This window comes from Bufo gargarizans, chromosome 6 (genome assembly GCF_014858855.1).
Source record: "Bufo gargarizans isolate SCDJY-AF-19 chromosome 6, ASM1485885v1, whole genome shotgun sequence".
Taxonomy (NCBI): domain Eukaryota; kingdom Metazoa; phylum Chordata; class Amphibia; order Anura; family Bufonidae; genus Bufo; species Bufo gargarizans.
In genome coordinates, this window is record NC_058085.1 from 389,136,201 (window position 1) to 389,157,539 (window position 21,339).

A 21,339-nucleotide genomic window follows, 5' to 3' on the forward strand; every position below is an offset into this window, starting at 1 on the left:
CGATCACAGCGCACAGACCTTCTGCAGACTATTGTGCCCATTAATATGACACCTTAAAAAAAAGTTTCCTGTAAGGTCTTCTTTTTAAGGCAGCAGGAGATAGATCTGGAGACACTAAGGTTGGGTATATGCAGCACCAGTTTCTAAAATGTAATAATTTATTTGTAATTGGACATACGCTTTATAGAGAAGAATAGACTAGAGTGGTCTCCTGAGGGAAGCCTGAGAGGCCAGCGGGAGATGGTGGGCACTACAGCAGATCCCCCACCGATAGTATCGTTTGACCCCTCTGTGATTGGTGACAACCATTTACAGTACTATGGTATAGCTTTATTTCCCTTGGTTGTCAGGTTGCCATGATTTCTGTCAGTGTAGGTCCATTCAGTCACTGTAGGCCATGCCTTACAATTTCAGTACGCTCTGCGTTGTAACAGGACTGAAGCTTTTACTGGAGGTCAGAGGCTTAAACAGCTCTTTACGGATCCTTTGGCCCGACAAGTTCTTCTTCTTTTTTTGGTAATTTTTTAATTGGTCTTGGAAATCCTTGTGAACCATTTTTATGTAACCTTGCGGTTCACACAGTTGCTGGAAGAAGAAAATAATGCATAAAAAAATCAATTGAGGGACCACAATCATCAAAAAGATTTGTAGGCAGCATTTCAGGATATAACTATTGCTGTGCAAATCCAGTCATTTGCATCAAGGAGCTTGGAAGCAGGGTTTTAAGTCTATGGCAGGGACAGACTGGGAACTTAAAGTGGCCCTGGAAAAAACTAAAAGTGGCCCCATGTTGTAGGGGGGTCCAAATTGACAGAAGGTGGAGCAACACAAGTAGGTGTGGAGCCTGCAATACCTTCAGTGGGGCTGAGCTGCAACTAGGCCATGAGACCAATGTACGGTGATGTCACATCGCCAAGGAAGAGGTCCCGGCACTCATGGAGCACCCAGCCTCTTCTAACAGCTGATCACCAGTGGTCCCGATGTCAGACCCCTGACAATCTGACATCGATGACCTATCCAGGGGATCGGTCACCAATATAAATTCCTGGATAACCCCTTTAGTGGTGGAGAATGAAGAATACCTTGGGGTCTGCACATCAGGGTAGCCGTCACTAACCTAAAAATAATTTTCTGCATTCCTGTCAAGCTTCTTCCAACGCCCTCCATTACAAATTTGTCACTTCTGTAGTGTTCCGTGAGCGCTTAGGTCTCTTCCTAGGCAAGTGACGTCACGTTTCTCGGTCACATGACCTAGACGCAGCTCAGCCCCATTCAAGTGCCACTATCAAATGTGCTTGGTGAGCGCCGTGGCTTCCTTAAATAGCTGATCGGTGGCAGTGCCGGCAGTTGGACCCCCACCAATCTTATAGTAATGACCTAGCCTAAGGATGGGCCATCAATATGAAAATCCTAGAGAACCTCTTTAAATAGTACAACCCAAGAAACCCTGGGACACTCCAGGAATATTTCAATCTGCCCCACGTGATTTATATTCCTGTTCACTATCTCTAAATTTACTCTTTTATCCCCCTGAGAATATTTTTTTAATGACCTATTCATCCTGTTTTCTGCACTCAGTCTTGTTCTCCCCTCCCCAATGAAATACTTACTTTATATGTTTCATAGAACTCCTTATAGCCACCCTTTAATAGATAGAGTTCAGGGTAGCAGAGATGTGGATACTGGTTTGCTTTCCTGTCCAGGTTTCTTAAAGTCCGACACCTTGAATGCAGAAAGAAAAGCTTTTAAAATGCAAAATAGTGATTTTATTTTTTTGCAAATAATATGCTTGGTGCACCCTGGGTGGTGCCACTGCAGTCTCGGTGCACCGGGCTTTCCCTGCATCATTGCTACCGGCTCTGAAATCACTGGGCATCTGTATGGCTGAGCGATGGTGCACCGAACAGAGCAGCCCCAACCAAGGTGCACCGAGCAGAGCAGCACCAACCAAGGTGCACCGAGCAGAGCAGCCCCAACCAAGGTGCACCGAGCAGAGCAGCCCCAACCAAGGTGCACCGAGCAGAGCAGGCCCAACCAAGGTGCATCGGAAAACTTATTTGCATAGTAAGTGGCGTAACTAGAAATGACTGGGCCCCACAGCAAATTTTTAAAGGGTCACCCCCACCCCCAGCCAGGCAAATTCTTTGCAACCCCCTCCTTCCATGAAACCCCCACTCCTGTGGGTAGTCAAGATCGCTCTCTCAGACGAGGCCCGGCAACCGCTCCGTCCGTTTTCCTACAGTGTCTCTGTATATCATGTTATTTTATAATACTGTTGAGGGGGCCCTAACAACAAAATCTTTTAGTCCTCCACCTGGGTGGACCTCTTCTGAGTTCAGGCCCCAAAGCAGCCGCTTCCCCTGCTTCCCCCATAGCTACGCCCCAGTCAGGAGTAGAAGACATAATTATGGTTATGTTTCAGGGCACCTAGCCTCCATGGTAGTAAGCTTAGTTTAAAAGCGATTTGGGAGGTGACAGACTCAATTTAAAGTGGTAGTTCAGCTTTTAGATCATTCGGATAGGTCAATATCAGATCTGTGGGGGTCTGACACCTGGCACTCCCACCGATCACCTGTCCTGGAAAATAACAGTGCATGAGGCAGAAGCAAAAGGCTCCATCCATTATGTAGTGGCTTGGTCCCGTGATGGCTGCAGCCAGTCACTGTGCTGAGGGGTCATGTGTGCTAGAATGGCACATCATTAGAAACAAGCCATTCCAGACTGCTGAGGCCATTGACTGGCTGCAGAGGTCATAAAACCAAATGGCTATGGTCTGGTGGGGACCCAAAGTACCTAAGAACATAGCCTGAGTGCGGGTACAGCAGTTCCTATAGAGACAGGTGGTGGCTCATAATTAATGTACTGGCAAAAACATTAGGGAAGGCCTAGAAGAGAACAGCGGGGGTCTCCAAAACAACATACAGGTTAGGCTACTTTCACACTGGCGTTTTAGCTTTCCGTTCAGGGCTCTCACAAGCGGTTCCAAAACGGATCAGTTTTTGCCCTAATACATTCTGAATGGAAAAGGATCCGCTCAGAACGCATCAGTTTGCCTCCGATCAGTCTCCATTTCGCTTTGGAGGCGGACACCAAAACGCTGCCTGCGAAACTGAGCCAAAACGGATCCGTCCTGGCACACAATGTAAGTCAATGGATCCGTTTTCTATGACACAATCTGGCACAATAGAAAACTGATCCGTCCTCCATTGACTTTCAGTGGTGTTCAAGACGCATCCGTCCTGGCTAAGGTAAAGATAATACAACCGGATCCGTTCTGAACGGACGCAGACGGCTGCATTATCTGAACGGATCCGTCTATGACGGATCCGCACAAAAACGCAAATGTGAAAGTAGCCTTAGCTGTCAGACAAATGCTTGTTGGCTCCAAGCTCTTCATCCAGATACCCCCATACATATGCACTCTTGTATTGGCCGAGCATGCATGTGCTCTCTGCTAGGCACCTCCAGCAGCAGCTTATCGCGCTTAGGGACCAGGTTGAATTCAAGATGTTGATCCTTCTTTCCTCTTGTTGTTGGGGGAAGAGGTCGGTGCACCACTATAAAACTTAGATGGTTGCCTATCCTGCCAAATTCTGTGAGTTCAGCTGACCTAATGTGTATGGTCATCTTCAGGTGACAATTTTCACCTCCGAACCAATTTTATTTAATCTAAACAGTTGCTGAATGCTTTCATAGGGGTCGTATATCTGTTTTTCTGAGCTCCAATACCTGCATTTATCTTCACACTTCCATAGAGCAAAGTGGTAACATTCTGTCTGTCTGCAGCCACAGATAGGGGGAGCTATGGAGCTTATTGAATGCAGCTTTATTATTGCTTTTAATAAATCCATGTCCCATGGCAATGCCCTCTGATCAAAGACAGAGAGAGAGGGGGAAATAGACAGAACTAGAGTAAGATTGGTTCTCCAAGCACTCCAAGCACTCCAAGCACTTTTTGTTTTGTTTTGTTTTTTACTAGCGCCTCACCGCCCAGAACATGGTGATGCATACACTTCATCATCTGTGGTTGAAGGCCATTCCAAAATTACTAAAGCAGAGACTGCTGCAGTCACAATAATGGTCACCATACACATTAGACAACTGTCAGCCGGGCATGCAGGTTTCAAGGTATCAGCCAACCATCTAATCTCTATGGGAGGGTCCTGACTCTACCGTCTCAACTGACTCAACTCTGCCATGACTCTACCATCATGGCAGATGTTGGGGGGGAAAAAGAATCGGGCATCTTGAATATTAGCATATCTGATTAGTTGACAGAGATGTATTGCACCGACGTATTCCCTTCTCCCCATGGAAAATACTTGCATGCTCATCTGCTATACTGTCGGCCACCAGCTATGTAAGGTGTGCGGCCACCTATAAGGCCCGAGCAGCACCTCACAACCAGGGGGCGCCTCTCCGGTGAGATCTGACTCCCAGTTTGAGAGGGGCTACCATAGAGAGTGTTGGTTTTCTTAAACGTTACGGATAATGGATAGAGGATTAATAATTGGTTATACGCACAGTTTGGGAGCTCTTTCAGAGGAGAATTCACAGTGAAAGATTACTAGTCTTCTGCCCCGGGGAAGTGATGGACTCTTAAAAAAATATTCCGAAATCTGGTCTTCTTTATATAAATTCAGGGCCCCCTGTTAAAAGCAAAGGCACATTAGAGAACATAAGGGGAGCATAGTAAAACATGTGACTGTCCACTGATCCAGCTCATTAGCACAGAAGCTCCAAAAAAATGGATATCTTTAAAATGACTATTAAAGGGTTCTTCCGCTCTTGTCACATGTATGATTAAAGGGGTTTTCTGGGAGTAAAATATTGATGACCTATCCTCAGTGGGTGTCCAACTCTCTGCAACTCCACCAATCGGTTACTTGAAGAGGCAGCTCTTTCTAGACCAATTTATGGCGCTGTGCTTGGTATGCTGTGAATAAGACGAGCTTAGTTGCCAACAGTCCCGAGTTTGCAGGGACTGTCCCTAATTTTCAGAGACGGTCCCGGAAAATCGGGGTTGTCCCAGGCCAAAAATGTGCATCACCTATGTAAGCCCTATCTATAAATGGGCGGTCCTGGTGGGTTTGGGGCTTTCCTGGGGGCCCCCCAAATTTACTAATTGCAATGTTGGAAAATATGCATGAGCACTGTGGCCCTTGGAGCAGGTGCCGGGAGTTGGACCCCCACCGATCTGATACTGAAGACCTATCCTGACGACAGATCATCAATATGGTACTCCCAGAAATCCCCTTTAATTTGATGTATCCTTCTAGAGATGCCACATCTTTATGCGCATGCCACTGGTAAATCCAATGCATTTTACAAATCCTTTGGGCCATCCTTTTGTAAAAATTTTCAAGAACTGTCTGAAGAGGTATAAAAAGTATGTAAAAAATATATATAAAAAATAAATCTGTCACGTGGCATGTACACAGGTGTTTGCTAAATCTCATCCAGACTTTCACAGCACAATGTTCTCTTCACTACTTGAATAGTGCATTCATCCATCCATCCATTCACTGTGTGAAAGCTATGTTGTATAAATGACTTTATGAATAAAATACATTATAATTTATGTCCTGTCAATGGGTCAGAATCATACCTTGATATGACCTCCAGCATATTCATAAGGATAGCGGCAGTCCACAAGATGGTACGTCTGTACAATCTCTATATATCCTCCTCCGAGTACATGCGCTAACTGTGGACAAAGCATCAAGAGTTAAAGGCTATGGACATCTTTTTTTCAATTGCAGTTTACTCATTTTGGGCTACAAATCATTTTTACTAAAAATTTTCAGCTGTTTCTTAGCCACATGGGTTAAAATTCAGTCTGTTTTGCAAACTGTGACTTTCTGTATTCTTTGAATCCGGTTATCTGCCGACTCATGCAGCTCTTATCACTGATCCACTGATCTCCTGACCTCATAAACACTTATATAAGCCATATACTTAACAGTTTGATAAGAACTGACCTATCATGAGTGTTTATGAGGTCAGAGATAAGAGCTACACATGAGCTGTACGATAACAGGATTCAAAGAAAACAGAAAGTGACAGCTTGCAAACAGACTGATTTTTAACCCCTGTATCTCAGAAACAGCTGAACATTTTTGATAAACACCAATATTTTTTAGCCCAAAAAGAGTAAAATGCAATCATATAAAATTCTCCTGAAGGTGTTATTATCGTGGATGATAGGTACGTCTCACCGAGGTTCCTGGCCTCTGTGGAGTGAGATCCGGTTTTTATGTGTCAGCAGCAGTTGCTGTTTGACACCTTAATACTTAGTATGGCTGTATAGCTGATCCGGGACGGCTCTTACTGGGAGTAGTCAAAGTGCTGGGTGGGTGACTACTCCCCATGCTCCAGGCCGGGTTTTGCCAGGCCTAAAAACCAGCCAGCACTGCCAGGTGAGGAGGATTACCTCAGTCTGACAGTGGAGCTCAGGAGGTGTGTGTGCTGGGATCTGAGGCTTGTGCCGTGCTGGAGGGCTGAGACCCGTCTGTGAGGGAAACGGGCCCCCTAAAAGCCTGCTATGGACTGCTAGAGGCAGAACTGCCAACAAGGTGATTTTTTCTATGTGGAATTTATATTGTGTGTGAACTAACACCAAGACTGCAAAGTGACGTTTTGTTTTTGCTTTATGTGTGAATAAACACGGAAGTTTGATTTAAGAACTGGTAATTTGCCTCTGTACTGTGTCCGCACACCCTGTCTACCAGATCGAATCCCCACATCCATAGCCTTTAAATGATGGACAGCAATATTGTATGATGAGCTATAGGGTGTTTTGAATGGGAATGTTTCATCAGAAAATGATCAATTTTTGTTTCATTTTCTGGGTCACTATGGTGAAAAAATCCTGACATCTTGCAGTTTGACTGTTCAGCCTCACAATTGGCTAACACGTCCTGTTCTATACAAGTCACTTCTCATTATCATCACAGGCAGGATTATAACAACAGGTAATACTGCCACAGCTCATCTCCTCCCCCTCCCTGCACAATGACCTCTTCACAGAGCATGCCGGCAACAGTCTCCCATACAAGGAAGTCAGTGAGTCATTTGCAGACTACAGGTTCCTGTGGTCCATGTGCTAAAAGCAGCTCAGGACCGATGGATGCTGTTCCATACAGAAAATAGAAAAAAAAAAAAAAAACTGTCTGGTTCTAATTAGTAAAATAAAAATATAGATAATACTTCCCCTTTAAGAGATTGAGATACAGTTATAGTACAATACACTGCATTGGAGCGGCATATACCCCCTGCCATTGAACAGCTTTAGCCTTATACATGGGATTGCTTGGCAGCACCTCCCTTGTAAACACCCGTAGGTAGTGACAATGTCCCTTGTCCAGGACTTCCGAGTCCCAAAGGTACCATCAACTAGGAGAACCTTTGCTATTAAAACCAGTAATGCCAGTACCGGTCAGACAGTACTAGTTTTGCCGGCTGCAGATATCATGGGGAGGTAATTTGTAGCTTCTCTGTGTCACTAAAAGAAGCAGAGGACACGCTATGGCGCTCACTGAGCACTGGTTGCCTCTAGGTGGCAGCATATGTCTCTGTGTGGACAAAGTATGTATGTAATATATGTGCACTGAAGTAAAGGCACCACATGGCACTCTCAGGGTATTGTGTGCACTGTATAGCGCATGTATTTAGGAACTATATGGCGGTATAGTCACATATAAATATGGCTGTTACCATGGCTGCTTTAAATATTGACTGCCCCTCTTTCTTCCCTCACAATCAGGTCAGGTCTTCATCTCATCAAAGGGCTGGCAGGACGTGTGAATGGACCCTTAATCTTCCTACCCTAGAAGTCAGGTTTTTGTACTGATAAGTGTATGTGAATATTAGCCTCACGAAGAGCATTACTTACCGTGCCGCATGTTATATATTTCAGGTCCTGATGGTTTCCCCGTTCTATAGGTAGGCTGTAAGGCTGTGAAGAGTACATTGACTCCTGTTACATTGTAATGTGTTCTGGTAACATTTAGATTTTTTGTTATTTATAAGTTATTCTACTTTATATAGAAGAGTAGAATTCCTCCCTGCTGACTGCTTCCAAAGATGAAAATTACTGTGTAAATATTAGTGTATTTTCAGCCAAACGCAGCAGACAAGCTAAGGGTACTTTCACACTAACGTTATTCTTTTCCGGTATTGAGTTCTGTCACAGGGGCTCAATACCGGAAAAAAACACTTCAGTTTTATCCTAATGCATTCTGAATGGAGAGCGATCCGTTCAGGATGAATCAGGATGTCTTCAGTTCAGTCTCTTTACGGTATTTGGCCTGCAGTATTTTCTCCGGCCAAAATTCCGGAACACTTTGCCGGAATGCCAGATCCGGCAGGAAAACCGGATCCGGTTTCCCGGTCTGCACATGCACAGACCTTTAAAAATGCTAAAAAAAAAACAAAAAAAAAACGGATCTGTTTTTCTGGATGACACCGGAGAGACGGGTCCGGAATTTCAATGCATTTGTCAGACGGATCCAGATCCATCTACAAATGATATCCGTTTGCATACGGATTTCCGGATCCGGCAGGCAGTTCCGACAACGCAAGTGTGAAAGTACCCTAAGGCTAGCTTCACACATGCAGCAGAACCGGATAGTGCTGCTTACCTGCCGGACCCCATTGGCTCTAATGGGAACCAGCGGGGATCCAGCCAGTCAAACATTGCTGCAAAAAGTCAAACGGTTTTCTGTCCGACCGAATCCCAGCATTTATGCCGGGGTGCAACCAGATCCCCGCCGGTTCCCATTATTGTCAATGGGGTCCAGCTGGCAAGCGGCACTATCCAGCTACGCCAGATCCAGAGAACTCCGGCTGCCAGAACAGCCTACCAGATCGCTGTGCTGCATGTGTGAAAGTAGCCTAAAGGACATATAATATACCCCAAAAATTGCTGATTGCTGATGATTTTGTTATGAATGAACAGCACAAACCATGACAAAAAAAGGCGTCAATTACATGTGAAAATTACTTTGGATATCACCCGGTCTATTGCAAAGGGTGACATCTGCAATTGACATGATGTGGATTTAATATCTGCACTGCAGGTCGGTTTATGCGATGTGTGGATGAAGGTTCTTAAAATCTTATCCGCTTTGTTGGCACTGTACAAGGCTGCGGATTTTCCTCAAGTTAGGTCATCAGTATCAGAAGTATGGGGGTCCGACACCCGGCACCACCACTGATCAACTGGTTTGGGCAGCCGCATTCACGGAAAGTCTACAGCGGACGGAAGTCATACTGCGGCTCTGTTCCTATTTGCTTTTATTTTGTGTTTTTCTCAATATTGTAACAGTTTATCGCCTACTTTTGAGAAGTCTCCAATGAGGTCCTCACTTTCATCTTCATTGAACGCTGGGCTGATGTCTCCCATCTAAAGAGAATAGCGGAGAAAAGGGCAAATGTTAAGATTTGTGACCATTTTTATATTTTGCATTTATTTTTCCAGTTTTTGTTTCATTTGTAAGCTGCCAGGGGTGTCCAGCAGCAACTTATTTCCCTCTTCCTATTGGCTAAACCCAGGGGATCGAAAGTAATAGCTGTTGGGCTATCTAAGGTGTATGTCCAGCTAAAAGAAGAGTTGTCACCTCGCCTGTCATGTCTGTTTTAGTAACTTGCATCCCCCTTGTAATAACATGTCATCAATGTTGTGCCATTCCTCTATTATTCATACCAGAATTTTATGCATGAAGGTCCATCCGGGTGTTACCAGTTGTGGGGGTGTCCCTGCAGAGTCTGACACTGGCAGCACTGATTGGATAGTGTCATACTGTGCAGGGACACACACCCAACTGATAACACCCAGCTGGACCTTTATTGCAAACCGCCAGCAATTCATTCATAACTTCTAGCAGGAATAATAGAGGAATGGCACAACATAGAGTCATAATAACAGATGCCCTAGAATTAATATTGCATGGGGACTGCATGTAATTACTAAAACAGGCATGACAGGGGAGGGGACAGGGACGTTTTAAAGAAGACACGTCTATTTTGTTAAATACTTGTATTCTCCAGAAAAATAATTATGGAGCACCTTTTCTTCCGACTCTACATTGTGCCATTCCTCTGTTATTCTTCCTAGAAATTTATGACATGCTAGTATAGAGATTTTTTACCGAAACCCTCTTGCTCTCAGAACATTGCGTATTTTCTATCTCGTTGCTTTCTCTGTGGACGTCTTTGTGATGTTTCTCCGGTCTCTGATCCTGGTGTCCTGTAACAAGCTCTGAGCTTTGGAACAAGTCTAGAAGCTTCAGGCGAGATTTTTTCTGGATAGACAAAGAAAAAATTAATAAAAAAAAATAGGGGGGTCATTTACAAACAGATACAGTATACGCCACTTTTGTGGCGTATATCTGTCGCACGCCATGTTGCGGCAGAATCTGCAACTTCTTCCCTGCTCACTCCAGGTCTAAAAAGGGGTCACAGCGTGGGGGCTGGGAAGGGGACGGGCCGGTAGGTCTCTCTCATTCATAATTTACTAGAAAATGGTCTACATGTAAGACAGCAAGGAAGCCGGCGTAGATTTAGAATCGGCGGTGGATACGCAGACGTTATGTAGAGGTTGGCGATCCACCGCCAATGTAGTGGCTTTATTAAGACCGGCGTCTAAAATTACGGTTTTAATAAAACGTGCCCCATAGTGATCAGTATAACCTGCACGGATCTTGGCCGCACACAGTTTGATAATTAACCATCGTACCTTTCTTGGGTCCTTACGACATTTGTTCTCATGGTCTCTCACATTGACTTTTCTAGCCGCCTTCTTCTAGATACAGAAATAAATGTTAAAAAAGTAACTTTGGATACAGGTCCCCCCCCCATCCCCCCTTCTATAATGGGTCATAGGATATTATCATAGACGGAGGACACTCACCGGCTTGTAGCTGGACTGGAAAGAAGAATCGCTGCAACATGAATGAATGAAAGAATGGATTATTGTAACATAACAAGACCCTTTAAGTGGCTTGTTTCCTCCTAAACTATCCCTTTAATCCGAGGGTGATGAAGTTGGCTCCTCGTTTTCTCTGCAATATGGCAACCATTCAGATAGATACATGGGCTGAATGAGCAGGAATAGCTGACTCCCTCTGGCTCATAGTGTGGGATGCCGAGCGGGGGATGCCCCAATAATAGGGCACCTGGACAGGGATAGTTCTGCCATGGGTTTAGGCCCATAGGTTTTATAATTGTGGGAGTTTACCAACCCCATCTCCTCTAACTATAGACATTTGCATGCACCCCACTACCCTCCAGGTTGGCAGACTTTCTAGGTCAGCTTCAGTGTCCCAGAAGACCAAGTGATCCCACAGTAAACTTTTTTTTTTTTTAGGTGGATCCCTTTACGTTGTCCTTGACTTTTATAAGAAATTGCTGTATAGAGCCCAGTACAGGACGTCAGGACATAACCCGACCACCAGCCTTGTGCGCTGGACTTTGGGGGGCGCTGCTGAATCTATGATGTCTTGCTGCTGACATCGCAACTGCACTGTAGCTTCTGCCAATGATATCCATGAATATATTTTCTTGATATCTACACTAAGTGATAAAAAGAGCATCTAAAAAACCTAATGTGATTGAGCTGAGATTGATAAATTATAAACTGCTAGTGGTGCCTGGGCAATGATCCCACAACCAAGGTGGTGCCCCCTTTATTTTTGGGTTCTGCAGCAGGGTATATATATGGAAGCAGGGTCACATTAATACTACATGCAATCCCCCTTTGCATGGTAGCGGTCATACAGATGCTGGATGTTCTCCTGTGGTATGTCACTATCAGGCACTATGCATGATGGCAGTAGGCGCTCTCCAGCCCTCCATCCTGCAAACTCTGATGCGGCCATTACCTACAGAACCTGCTTTCATCACTGAACCCAGTTGCTTTCCACGAGTCTGCAGGAGGGTGGGAGAGAACCTACTGCCATCGAGGGTGGATTGGCCATAGACCTTACAGGCAAATTTCCTGGTGGGCCGATGCCCATGGGGTCACCATCCCTCCTCTCTTCTGCTGGCCAGGTACATAATGAGCTCTCAGTGGTAATTAAAGGGCTTCTGTCACCCCACTAAACTCATGATTTTTTTTGGGGGGGGGGTACTTATAATCCCTATCCTGTGATATAGCTATACATTAGGTTATTAATCATTTTCGTTCTGTAGATATGTAAAAAAACGTACTTTTATAATATGCTAATTACCTGTCTTCCAGCAAGTAGGGCGTCTATTTTCTGGTAGCAGCTGCAAAAACCCGCCCCCTCCTCCTGTTGATTGACAGGGCCAGCCGCGATCTCCTCCTCCGGCTGACCCTGTCAGCATTTCAAAAATCCTGCGCCTGTGTTGATTTGGCGCAGGCGCTCTGAGATAAGGAGGCTCGCCTCCTCAGCACTCCCTCAGTGCGCCTGCGCCGATGACGTCTTCTCTTTCGGTGACGTCATCGGCGCAGGCGCACTGAGGGAGTGCTGAGGAGGCGAGCCTCCTTATCTTAGAGCGCCTGCGCCGAATCAATACAGGCGCGGGATTTTTGAAATGCTGACAGGGCCAGCCGGAGGAGGAGATCGCGGCTGGCCCTGTCAATCAACAAGAGGTGGGGGCGTTTTTTTGCGGCTGCTGGTAGACAGGTAATTAGCATATTATAAAAGTAAGTTTTTTTTACATATCTGCAGAACGAAAATGATTAATAACATAATGTATAGCTATATCTCAGGATAGGGATTATAAGTACCCCAAAAAAATAATAATGAGTTTAGTGGGGTGACAGAAGCCCTTTAACGTAGTGAGAATCAGAAACTCATGTATCCCACCAGCACCCCCTTAATCCATATTCTTGACCTAACCCCTTCCTTCCAGCCAGAGGTGTCACTTGACCGGCATGCACTTTCTATAATACTGGTGTCTTCTTATGCACCACAAGGGTCTTTGGGCCCCTTCAGGCTCCTGGGCCCGGTAGCGACTGCTACCTCTGCACCCCCTATAGCTACGCCCCTGCCACCAGCAACAGAACGTGCCCTCCTGAATTCAACTGATGTGGTCCACATCTCACCTCCTAAGACCCCTGCTCCATATCTTAATTAGAGACAAATGGAGGAGCACAGCAAATGGCATCTAATGATGGCCACAAGAGGAGGACAGCTTTTGGGGAAATATATTGTGCTGCACTGTGGTATATGGTTGTGCTGGGACAATATTTTGCACTATGGTATTGCTGACCCCTCCTATTTGTGTTGCCTCGCCTTCTGTCAATTTGGACACCACTATAACATGGGGCCACTTTTAGTTTTTTTTTGCAGGGCCACTTTAAGTTCCCAGTCCGCCCCTGACTGCCATCATGTATAGTGTCTCTTTAGTGACATACAACAGGAGGACATCCAGCATCTGTAGGACCGTCACCATGCCAGAGTGGACGCCTGTATCGCAGCAAGGGGAGATGCCACCCAGTATTAATGTGACCCTGCCCCAACATATGCCCAAAATATAGGGGGCACCACCTTGGTTGTGTGATCATTGACCAAGCAGCGCTAGCAGTCAGTCTCAACATATTAAGGTTTCCAAATGTTTATTTTTTCTTTTTCCACCTGTGTGTATATATATAACACAATTCCATTGTGCAAAAGTCACCCAAAAGAGGAGTTTCACTTTAAGGATAGGCATTCCCACCCGGAGTGGGTGTCCATCTTACCTTGTATTGCAGACGTGCGGTTTTAGGACAGGAGTCAGTTCACTTGGGAAATCTACAATGTAACAGTAAATATATAAAAATAGATGTAACTCCTCAATTAAAGTATAAATAGTCCCAAAGTGATGTAGATTTTAAACAACAGGAGACATAACTGATTATAAGCCGCTGCATTGCTAGCATAGACAGTGACCAACGTAGGTCAGAGCACCATAGAGATTAGTGGCGGTCACCCGCAACTTAGTAACCGCACATGCTAACAACATGGCAGTTTACAGAGCAGGGGTCAGCAACCTTCGGCACTCCAGCTCTTGTGAAACTACAATTCCCAGCATGCTCCATTTATTTCTATGTGAGTTTTTAGAAGAGCAGAGCAAGTACGGTATGCATGCTGGGAGTTGTAGTTTCACAACAGCTGGAGTTGTTAAGGGGGGGGGGGCACCTACCCCTGTTGTAGAGGACAACACCTGAAACTGTTGGATATGGACATCTGGCATTTTAAAGGCACAGAAGGTGTAAATCATCATCACCTGGAGGGGGGATAAGATGCTTTTAAGGCTACTTTCACACTAGTGGTAATATTTTCCGGTATTGAGATCCGTCATAGGGTCTCAATACCCCCAAAAAAACACTTCCGTTTTGTCCCCATTCATTGTCAATGAGGACAAAACGTAACGGAACAGAACGGAAGGCTCCAAAATGCATTCTGTTCCGTTCTCATACCGGAGAGCAAACCTGTTTTCTCTGACACAATCTGACACAATACTAAACTGATCCGTCCCCCATTGACTTTAAATGGAGTTCATGACGGATCCGTCTTGGCAATGTTACAGATAATACAACTGGATCCGTTCATAACCCTGCCGGATCCAGAAAAAACGCTAGTGTGAAAGTAGCCTTAGATCATTTAGGCCTCTTTCACACTTGCGTTGTCCGGATCCGGCGTGTACTCCACTTGCCGGAATTACACGCCGGATCCGGAAAAACGCAAGTGTACTGAAAGCGGTATACTTAAGTCCGCGCGGCTCCCGGGGCGCTCCAGAATGACGTCAGAGCGCCCCATGCGCATGGATGACGTGCCATGCAATCACGTCATCCATGCGCGTGGGGCGTCCTGACGTCACTCTGAAGCGCCCCGGGAGCCGCACGGACGGTAAGTATACTGCTCCCCCGCTCCCCGCTACACTTTACCATGGCTGCCAGGACTTTAGCGTCCCGGCAGCCATGGTAACCATTCAGAAAAAGCTAAACGTCGGATCCGGCAATGCGCCGAAACGACGTTTAGCTTATGGCCGGATCCAGATTAATGCCTTTCAATGGGCATTCATTCCGGATCCGGCCTTGCGGCAAGTCTTCAGGATTTTTGGCCAGAGCAAAAAGCGCAGCATGCTGCAATATTTTCTCCGGCCAAAAAACGTTCCGTTCCGGAACTGAAGACATCCTGATGCATCCTGAACGGATTTCTCTCCATTCAGAATGCATAGGGATATGCCTGATCAGGATTCTTCCGGCATAGAGCCCCGACGACGGAACTCTATGCCGGAAGACAAGAACGCAGGTGTGAAAGAGCCCTTACATGTATTTCGAGGGGATCAGATGACAATGACTACAATGTACCTATTTAAAAGAGTGATACATTGTTTTGCATTAGTTCTAATACATTTGTATCTTTTCCATCAACAGATCTCCTGAAGATAAGATGATCAGGAGGTGTGCACTGCATAAATTCCCTGCGATCGACTGCAATCTCCAATAAAACCTGGCAGTGAGTGTGCAGTTATCCTGCAGCGCCACCACAGGAGAAATTAGTCATTACACAGTGCCCATTAAAATCAATGGCCCAAGCCCTCCAGAACTAACATGAGCAGGTGATCCCTAGTGTGGTATTCGAGAAAATGTCGTCAAAACCAGGCATTTACCAGATTTACCCTGCCTTACCTGAAGGCAGCATAAAGTACTGAGAGAAAAACATGTGATTTATACTAAAATAAGCGCGCTGATTCCAAATATGAACTTGGAATTTGCCTGACACGTCTAGATTTTAAGTTATACATGCAAAGCCTATTAAGTTATAATATTAATGCATTATATTGGAGATATTCCGATGGACATGTCCGGACGTTCTCAGGCTGATGTCAGCAGTAAGTATATAAGGCAAGCTGGACAGATTTGGATAAAGTGATCTGTTATAGTGCTATCAGTTTTGAAACTTAAAGGGAGTCTTTCACCTAATCTGAGCGTTTTAGACCGCTCAGATCAGGTTATAGACTCTTTAACCCTCATTACGATCATACCCGTCTCTTATGTGTCCCTCGCCCAGATAATGAAAATAACACTTTTTAAACTTATGCAAATTACCTTCTGAAGGTGCCCAGGGGCGGCGTTACTGGGCGATGTGCCCAGAAAAACACACCTCCAGCCGGCGGACGTCACGAGCGGCACCAGAGGACGGCGGGCTGGGAACTGGCCCGCACCTGCGCACTGCTCTGCCCATTATGGGCAGAGGAACATCCTTTTATATTGCGCATGCGCCGGCCGGCTGTCTTTAGTTGGCCGGCGCATGCGCAATATGAAAAGCTGTTCATCTGCCCATAATGGGCAGAGCAGTGCGCAGGTGCGGGCCAGTTCCCAGCCCGTCGTCCTCTGGTGCCGCTCGTGACGTCCGCCGGCTGGAGGTGTGTTTTTCTGGGCACATCGCCCAGTAACACCGCCCCTGGGCACCTTCAGAAGGTAATTTGCATAAGTTTAAAAAGTGTTATTTTCATTATCTGGGCGAGGGACACATAAGAGAAAGGCATGATCGTAATGAGGGTTAAAGAGTCTATAACCTGATCTGAGCGGTCTAAAACGCTCAGATTAGGTGAAAGACTCCCTTTAAGATGGATAAACGCAAATGTGTTAACGATCAAGACAATTTCTGCTACATATGTGGCAAATACACTACTTATGATCAGCGCAAGAATCTGACAAAGTGAGTGCGTCTTGCTTACAAGTATTACTTGTAAAATTGGAGATCAAGATAAAAGCTGGGCACCTCATGTTTGTTGCACTGTGTGTTACTCTTGGCTAAAGCAGTGGTTGAATGGTAAAAGGAAAGGAATGGCTTTTGCAGTGCCTATGGTTTGTCGTGAGCAGAAAAATCACCATTCAGACTGTTACTTTTGCATGACTAAAATCGCCGGATATTGTCACGGGAAGTACGGGGAAGGAAAGACAACCAAAGAGAACCACAACTAAACAACAACAGACTAGGCCCCAAACCTAGGGAATAAAGAGGTCACCTCCTAGCATTCCCTGATACTCTCCCTAAGCTGCTAACAACATGTGCAAATCTCAATGGTAGAAATGTACATGCACAGGAACCTGAGACTGCTGAAACACTGCACCAAACCCTCAGCTTAGGGAACAGGGAAAGAGGCAACCTGCTCCTTCCAAACTGAAGGAGCTAGTGTCTCCCTGAGGCCTAGTCAGGACAGACACACCAAGAAAAGGGAAAGGACTTAGCTTGAGATGAAACTGGAACAGGAGAACAACCACACAAGCAGAGCACTCCACAGAAGAGCTATCAGCCGCAGGGAAACAAGTGAGAGTCAGAACATATAAAGAGCCACCTGACTGATAATGAGCAGCATCTGCGAAGGGGTGGAAACCTGTCAGCAACAATGAAAACAAGAGAGATCTGTCAAATAGACTCCTGAGCTTTCCGTCTATTTAAACTTCTAAGATCTCTCCCAGGGCCGGTGGTGACAGTACCCCCCTTCTACGGATGACCTCTGGGCACCCAGGACCATCTTTATCAGGGTGGGCTCTGTGAAAGGCCTTTAGAAGCCGACTGGCATTCACATCAGTTGCCGGGACCCACATTCTCACCTCTGGACCGTAACCCTTCCAATGAACGAGGTATTGAAGGGAACCCCGGAGGACACGAGAGTCAACAACTCTGGAAATATTCAACTCCAGATTCCCGTCAACCAAGACAGGTGGAGGTGGCAAGAAGATGGTACAGCAGGTTCACATAACTCTTTAACCAAGATTTATGGAAGACATTATGGATCTTCCAAACTTGCGGAAGTTCAAGGCGAAAAGAAACCGGATTAATAATATGCAGAGATCTTGTATGGACCAATAAATCTTGGACCTAACTTCCAGGATGGCACCTTCAACTTAATGTTCTTAGTAGACAACCACACCAAATCACCCACATTCAGGTCCGGACCAGACACACGTTTCTTGTCAGCCATACATTTATACCTATCGCCCATCTTTTTTAAATTGATTAGAATTTTCCGCCAGATAGATGATAAGGAAGAAGCAAATCTCTCCTCATTAGGTATACCAGAGGAACTATTCCCAGAGAACGTACCAAACTGAGGGTGAAACCCATATGCACCAAAAAATGGTGACTTATCAGTGGACTCCTGATGACAGTTATTCAAAGCAAATTCAGCCAAAGTAAAAAAAAAATGAGGACCGCTCCTCCTGATTCTCAGCAACAAAACACCTCAAATATGTTTCCAGATTCTGGTTAGTGCGTTCAGTTTGTCCGTTCGACTAAGGGTGAAAAGCCGAAGAGAAGGACAAACAAATCCCCAGGCGAGTACAAAAAGCCTTCCAGAATCTGGACACAAATTGAGTCCCTCTATCAGATACCACATCAGAGGGAATGACGTGTAATTTCACAATGTTATCAACAAATGTCCGAGCCAGAGTTTTGGCATTGGGTAAACCAGAAAATGGAATGAAGTGTGCCATCTTATTGAAGCGGTCGAACACCACCAAAATCACCGTCATCCCCGAAGAACTGAGCATCGGTAATAAAGTCCACGGACATGTGCGTCCAGGGACGGGATGGGATGGACAAAGGAAGGAGAGATCCTGAGGGCCGAGTATGAGTCACCTTGGCACGTGCCCAGGTCTCACAAGCTGCCGCATAGCCTCTTAACACTCTTATGTAAACCCGGCCACCAGACTCTCAGAGAAATAAGATCAACAGTGGATCTGCTCCCAGGGTGTCCAACAAAGACAGTATCATCATGTTCCTTAAACACCTTGTGACGAAGCTCAGAAGGAACAAACAACTTCACTGGGTAATCAGGTGCCTCTCCCTGAACTTCTAACACCTCCGCCTCCAGTTCAGGATGGAGGGCGGATGCAACCACCTCATCAGCCAAAATCGGACCAGGATCCTCAGTATCACGCCCAACCCCCATCCCCAGGAAAGCTACGCGACAAGGGATCCGCCTTGAGATTCTTGACCCCAGGGCGAAAAGTGACAATGAAATTAAATATGGTAAAAAACAAAGACCATCTGGCCTGCCTTGGGTTTAAACGTTTAGCCGACTCCAGGTAGGCCAGATTTTTATGATCGGTAAATACAGTAATGGGATGAATCACTCCTTCTAACCAATGACGCCATTCCTCAAAGGCCAACTTAATGGCCAGCAACTCTCTATTGCCAACATCATAATTTCTCTCGGCAGAAGAGAGTTTTTTTCGAAAAAAAGCACAAGGGCGCCATTTGCCAGGAGAAGGACCCTGCGACAGAACTGCACCAACTCCCACTTCTGATGCGTCCACCTCAACAATAAATGGCTGAGACACATCAGGCTGCACCAAAATGGGAGCAGAAGAAAAACATTTCTTTATAGTGGAAAAAGCATGTAACGCCTCTTCCGACCAGACAGAGAAATCCACCCCTTTCTTAGTCATGTCAGTCAGAGGTTTGACAACAGTGGAATAATTCAAGATACATTTTCTGTAGTAATTGGTAAACCCCAAAAACCTCATAAGTGCTTTCTGATTCTCGGGCAGATCCCATTCCAAGACCACACTGACTTTTTCGGGATCCATGCGACAGCCCGAAATCGGAAAGCGGGTATCCCAGAAAAGAAATCTCTTGAACAGCAAACACAAATTTTTCTATCTTGGCATATAACTTATTCTCCTGGAGGATCAGCAAGACTTGTATCAAATGATCCTGATGACTCTCCATGTTGGGCGAATAAATCAATATGTCATCCAGGTATACGACAACAAACCTTCCCACCAAATGATAAAAAATGTAATTGATGAAATGTTGAAATACTGCCGGAGCATTGGTCAACCCAAAAGGCATGACCAAGTTCTCAAAATGACCCAAAGGAGTAATAAAAGCTGTCTTCCATTCATCCCCCTCTCTGATCTTGACCAGATTATATGCCCCTCTTAGGTCTAATTAAGGCTACTTTCACACTTGCGCTTGATCGGATCCGTTCTGAACGGATCCGATCATATTAATGCAGACGGAGGCTCTGTTCAGTACGGATCCGTCTGCATTAATAACTTAGAAAAATTTCGCAAGTGCGCAAGTAGCCTGAGCGGATCCGTTCAGACTTTCAATGTAAAGTCAATGGGGGACGGATCCGCTTGAAGATTGAGCCATATGGTGACATCTTCAAGCGGATCCGTTCCCATTGACTTACATTGTAAGTCTGAACGGATCCGCACGCCTCCGCACGGCCAGGCGGACAGCTGAACGCTGCAAGCAGCGTTCAGCTGTCCGCCTGTCCGTGCGGAGGCGAGCGGAGCGGAGGCTGAACGCCGCCAGACTGATGCAGTCTGAGCGGATCCGCTCCATTCAGACTGCATCAGGGCTGGACGGCTGCGTTCGGGTCCGCTCGTGAGCCCCTTCAAACGGAGCTCACGAGCGGACCTATGAACGCTAGTGTGAAAGTAGCCTTAGAAAACACCTTAGCTCCAACAATCCGGTTGAACAAATCTGGGATCAGGGGAAGGGGATAAGGATCACGGATAGTGATGCGATTCAACTCTCGGAAATCTAGACACGGTCTCAATGTCCCATCTTTTTTCTTTACAAAAAAGAACCCCGCAGCCATAGGGGACTTAGCTGGTCTGATGTGTCCCTTTTCCAAACTCTAAGTAATATACTTTCGCATAGTAACTCTTTCGGGTTCAGACAGGTTATACAACCAAGACTTTGGCAACTTAGCTCCGGGAATCAGATTGACAGGGCAATCATATTCTCTATGAGGAGGTTACTCCTGATCCACACCCTCAGCGAACACATCAGAGAGAAATGGGGGCAACATCTTAGCGGATATCGGAGCAAGAGATGTGACGAGACAGTTGTCCATACAGTAATCACTCCAGCCTTTGATCTGTCTCGCTTGCCAATCAATGGTAGGGTTATGTTTGGTCAACCACGGCAACCCTAGCACCAGAGGAGCCGGCAGACCCTTCATTATAAAACAACCCTTAAATGGATATTCTGCACCATGCGAGTCAAAGATTTTTGAGAAAGGGGGGCAGAACCAATAGCGAAAACTGAGATCTCTTTCTCCAGTGCATTAGATTTAAACCCATGCATCAGGACAAACTAGTAATCCACAATGTTAACCCCTGCTCCGCTGTCCAAAAATACCTCCACATCAATATTTTTCAAATCTAGCGAACAAAACTTATTGGTAACTCCTTTTTTAAATTTTTTTATTCTCGCCTTGATATTTTACATAGGGACAAACATTAATAAAATGACCCTTTTTACCACAAAAAAAGCAGAGTCTCTTTTTAGCCCTGAAGTTTTTATCACCAGGGTCTGGAGAGAACCGTCCCAATTGCATAGGCTCATCTCCAAA

The 21,339-nt window shown here is 45.6% G+C and overlaps 1 protein-coding gene across 1 annotated transcript in view; it reads right to left on the bottom strand.

Annotated features, from left to right (window-relative positions):
- Positions 1 to 325: 325 nt before the first annotated feature.
- Positions 326 to 21,339, bottom strand: part of LOC122942269 (M-phase inducer phosphatase 1-like) — a 40,951-nt gene continuing 19,937 nt past the window's right edge. The window contains exons 4-13 of the mRNA XM_044299773.1: positions 13,709 to 13,797; positions 10,913 to 10,943; positions 10,739 to 10,804; positions 10,152 to 10,304; positions 9,341 to 9,406; positions 7,895 to 7,957; positions 5,609 to 5,707; positions 4,525 to 4,649; positions 1,611 to 1,722; positions 326 to 585 (exon numbers count right to left, since the gene is read on the bottom strand). Coding sequence (XP_044155708.1) covers positions 403 to 585; positions 1,611 to 1,722; positions 4,525 to 4,649; positions 5,609 to 5,707; positions 7,895 to 7,957; positions 9,341 to 9,406; positions 10,152 to 10,304; positions 10,739 to 10,804; positions 10,913 to 10,943; positions 13,709 to 13,797 — 987 coding nt within the window. The 3' untranslated portion in view covers positions 326 to 402. The remainder of the gene's footprint in view (positions 586 to 1,610; positions 1,723 to 4,524; positions 4,650 to 5,608; positions 5,708 to 7,894; positions 7,958 to 9,340; positions 9,407 to 10,151; positions 10,305 to 10,738; positions 10,805 to 10,912; positions 10,944 to 13,708; positions 13,798 to 21,339) is intronic.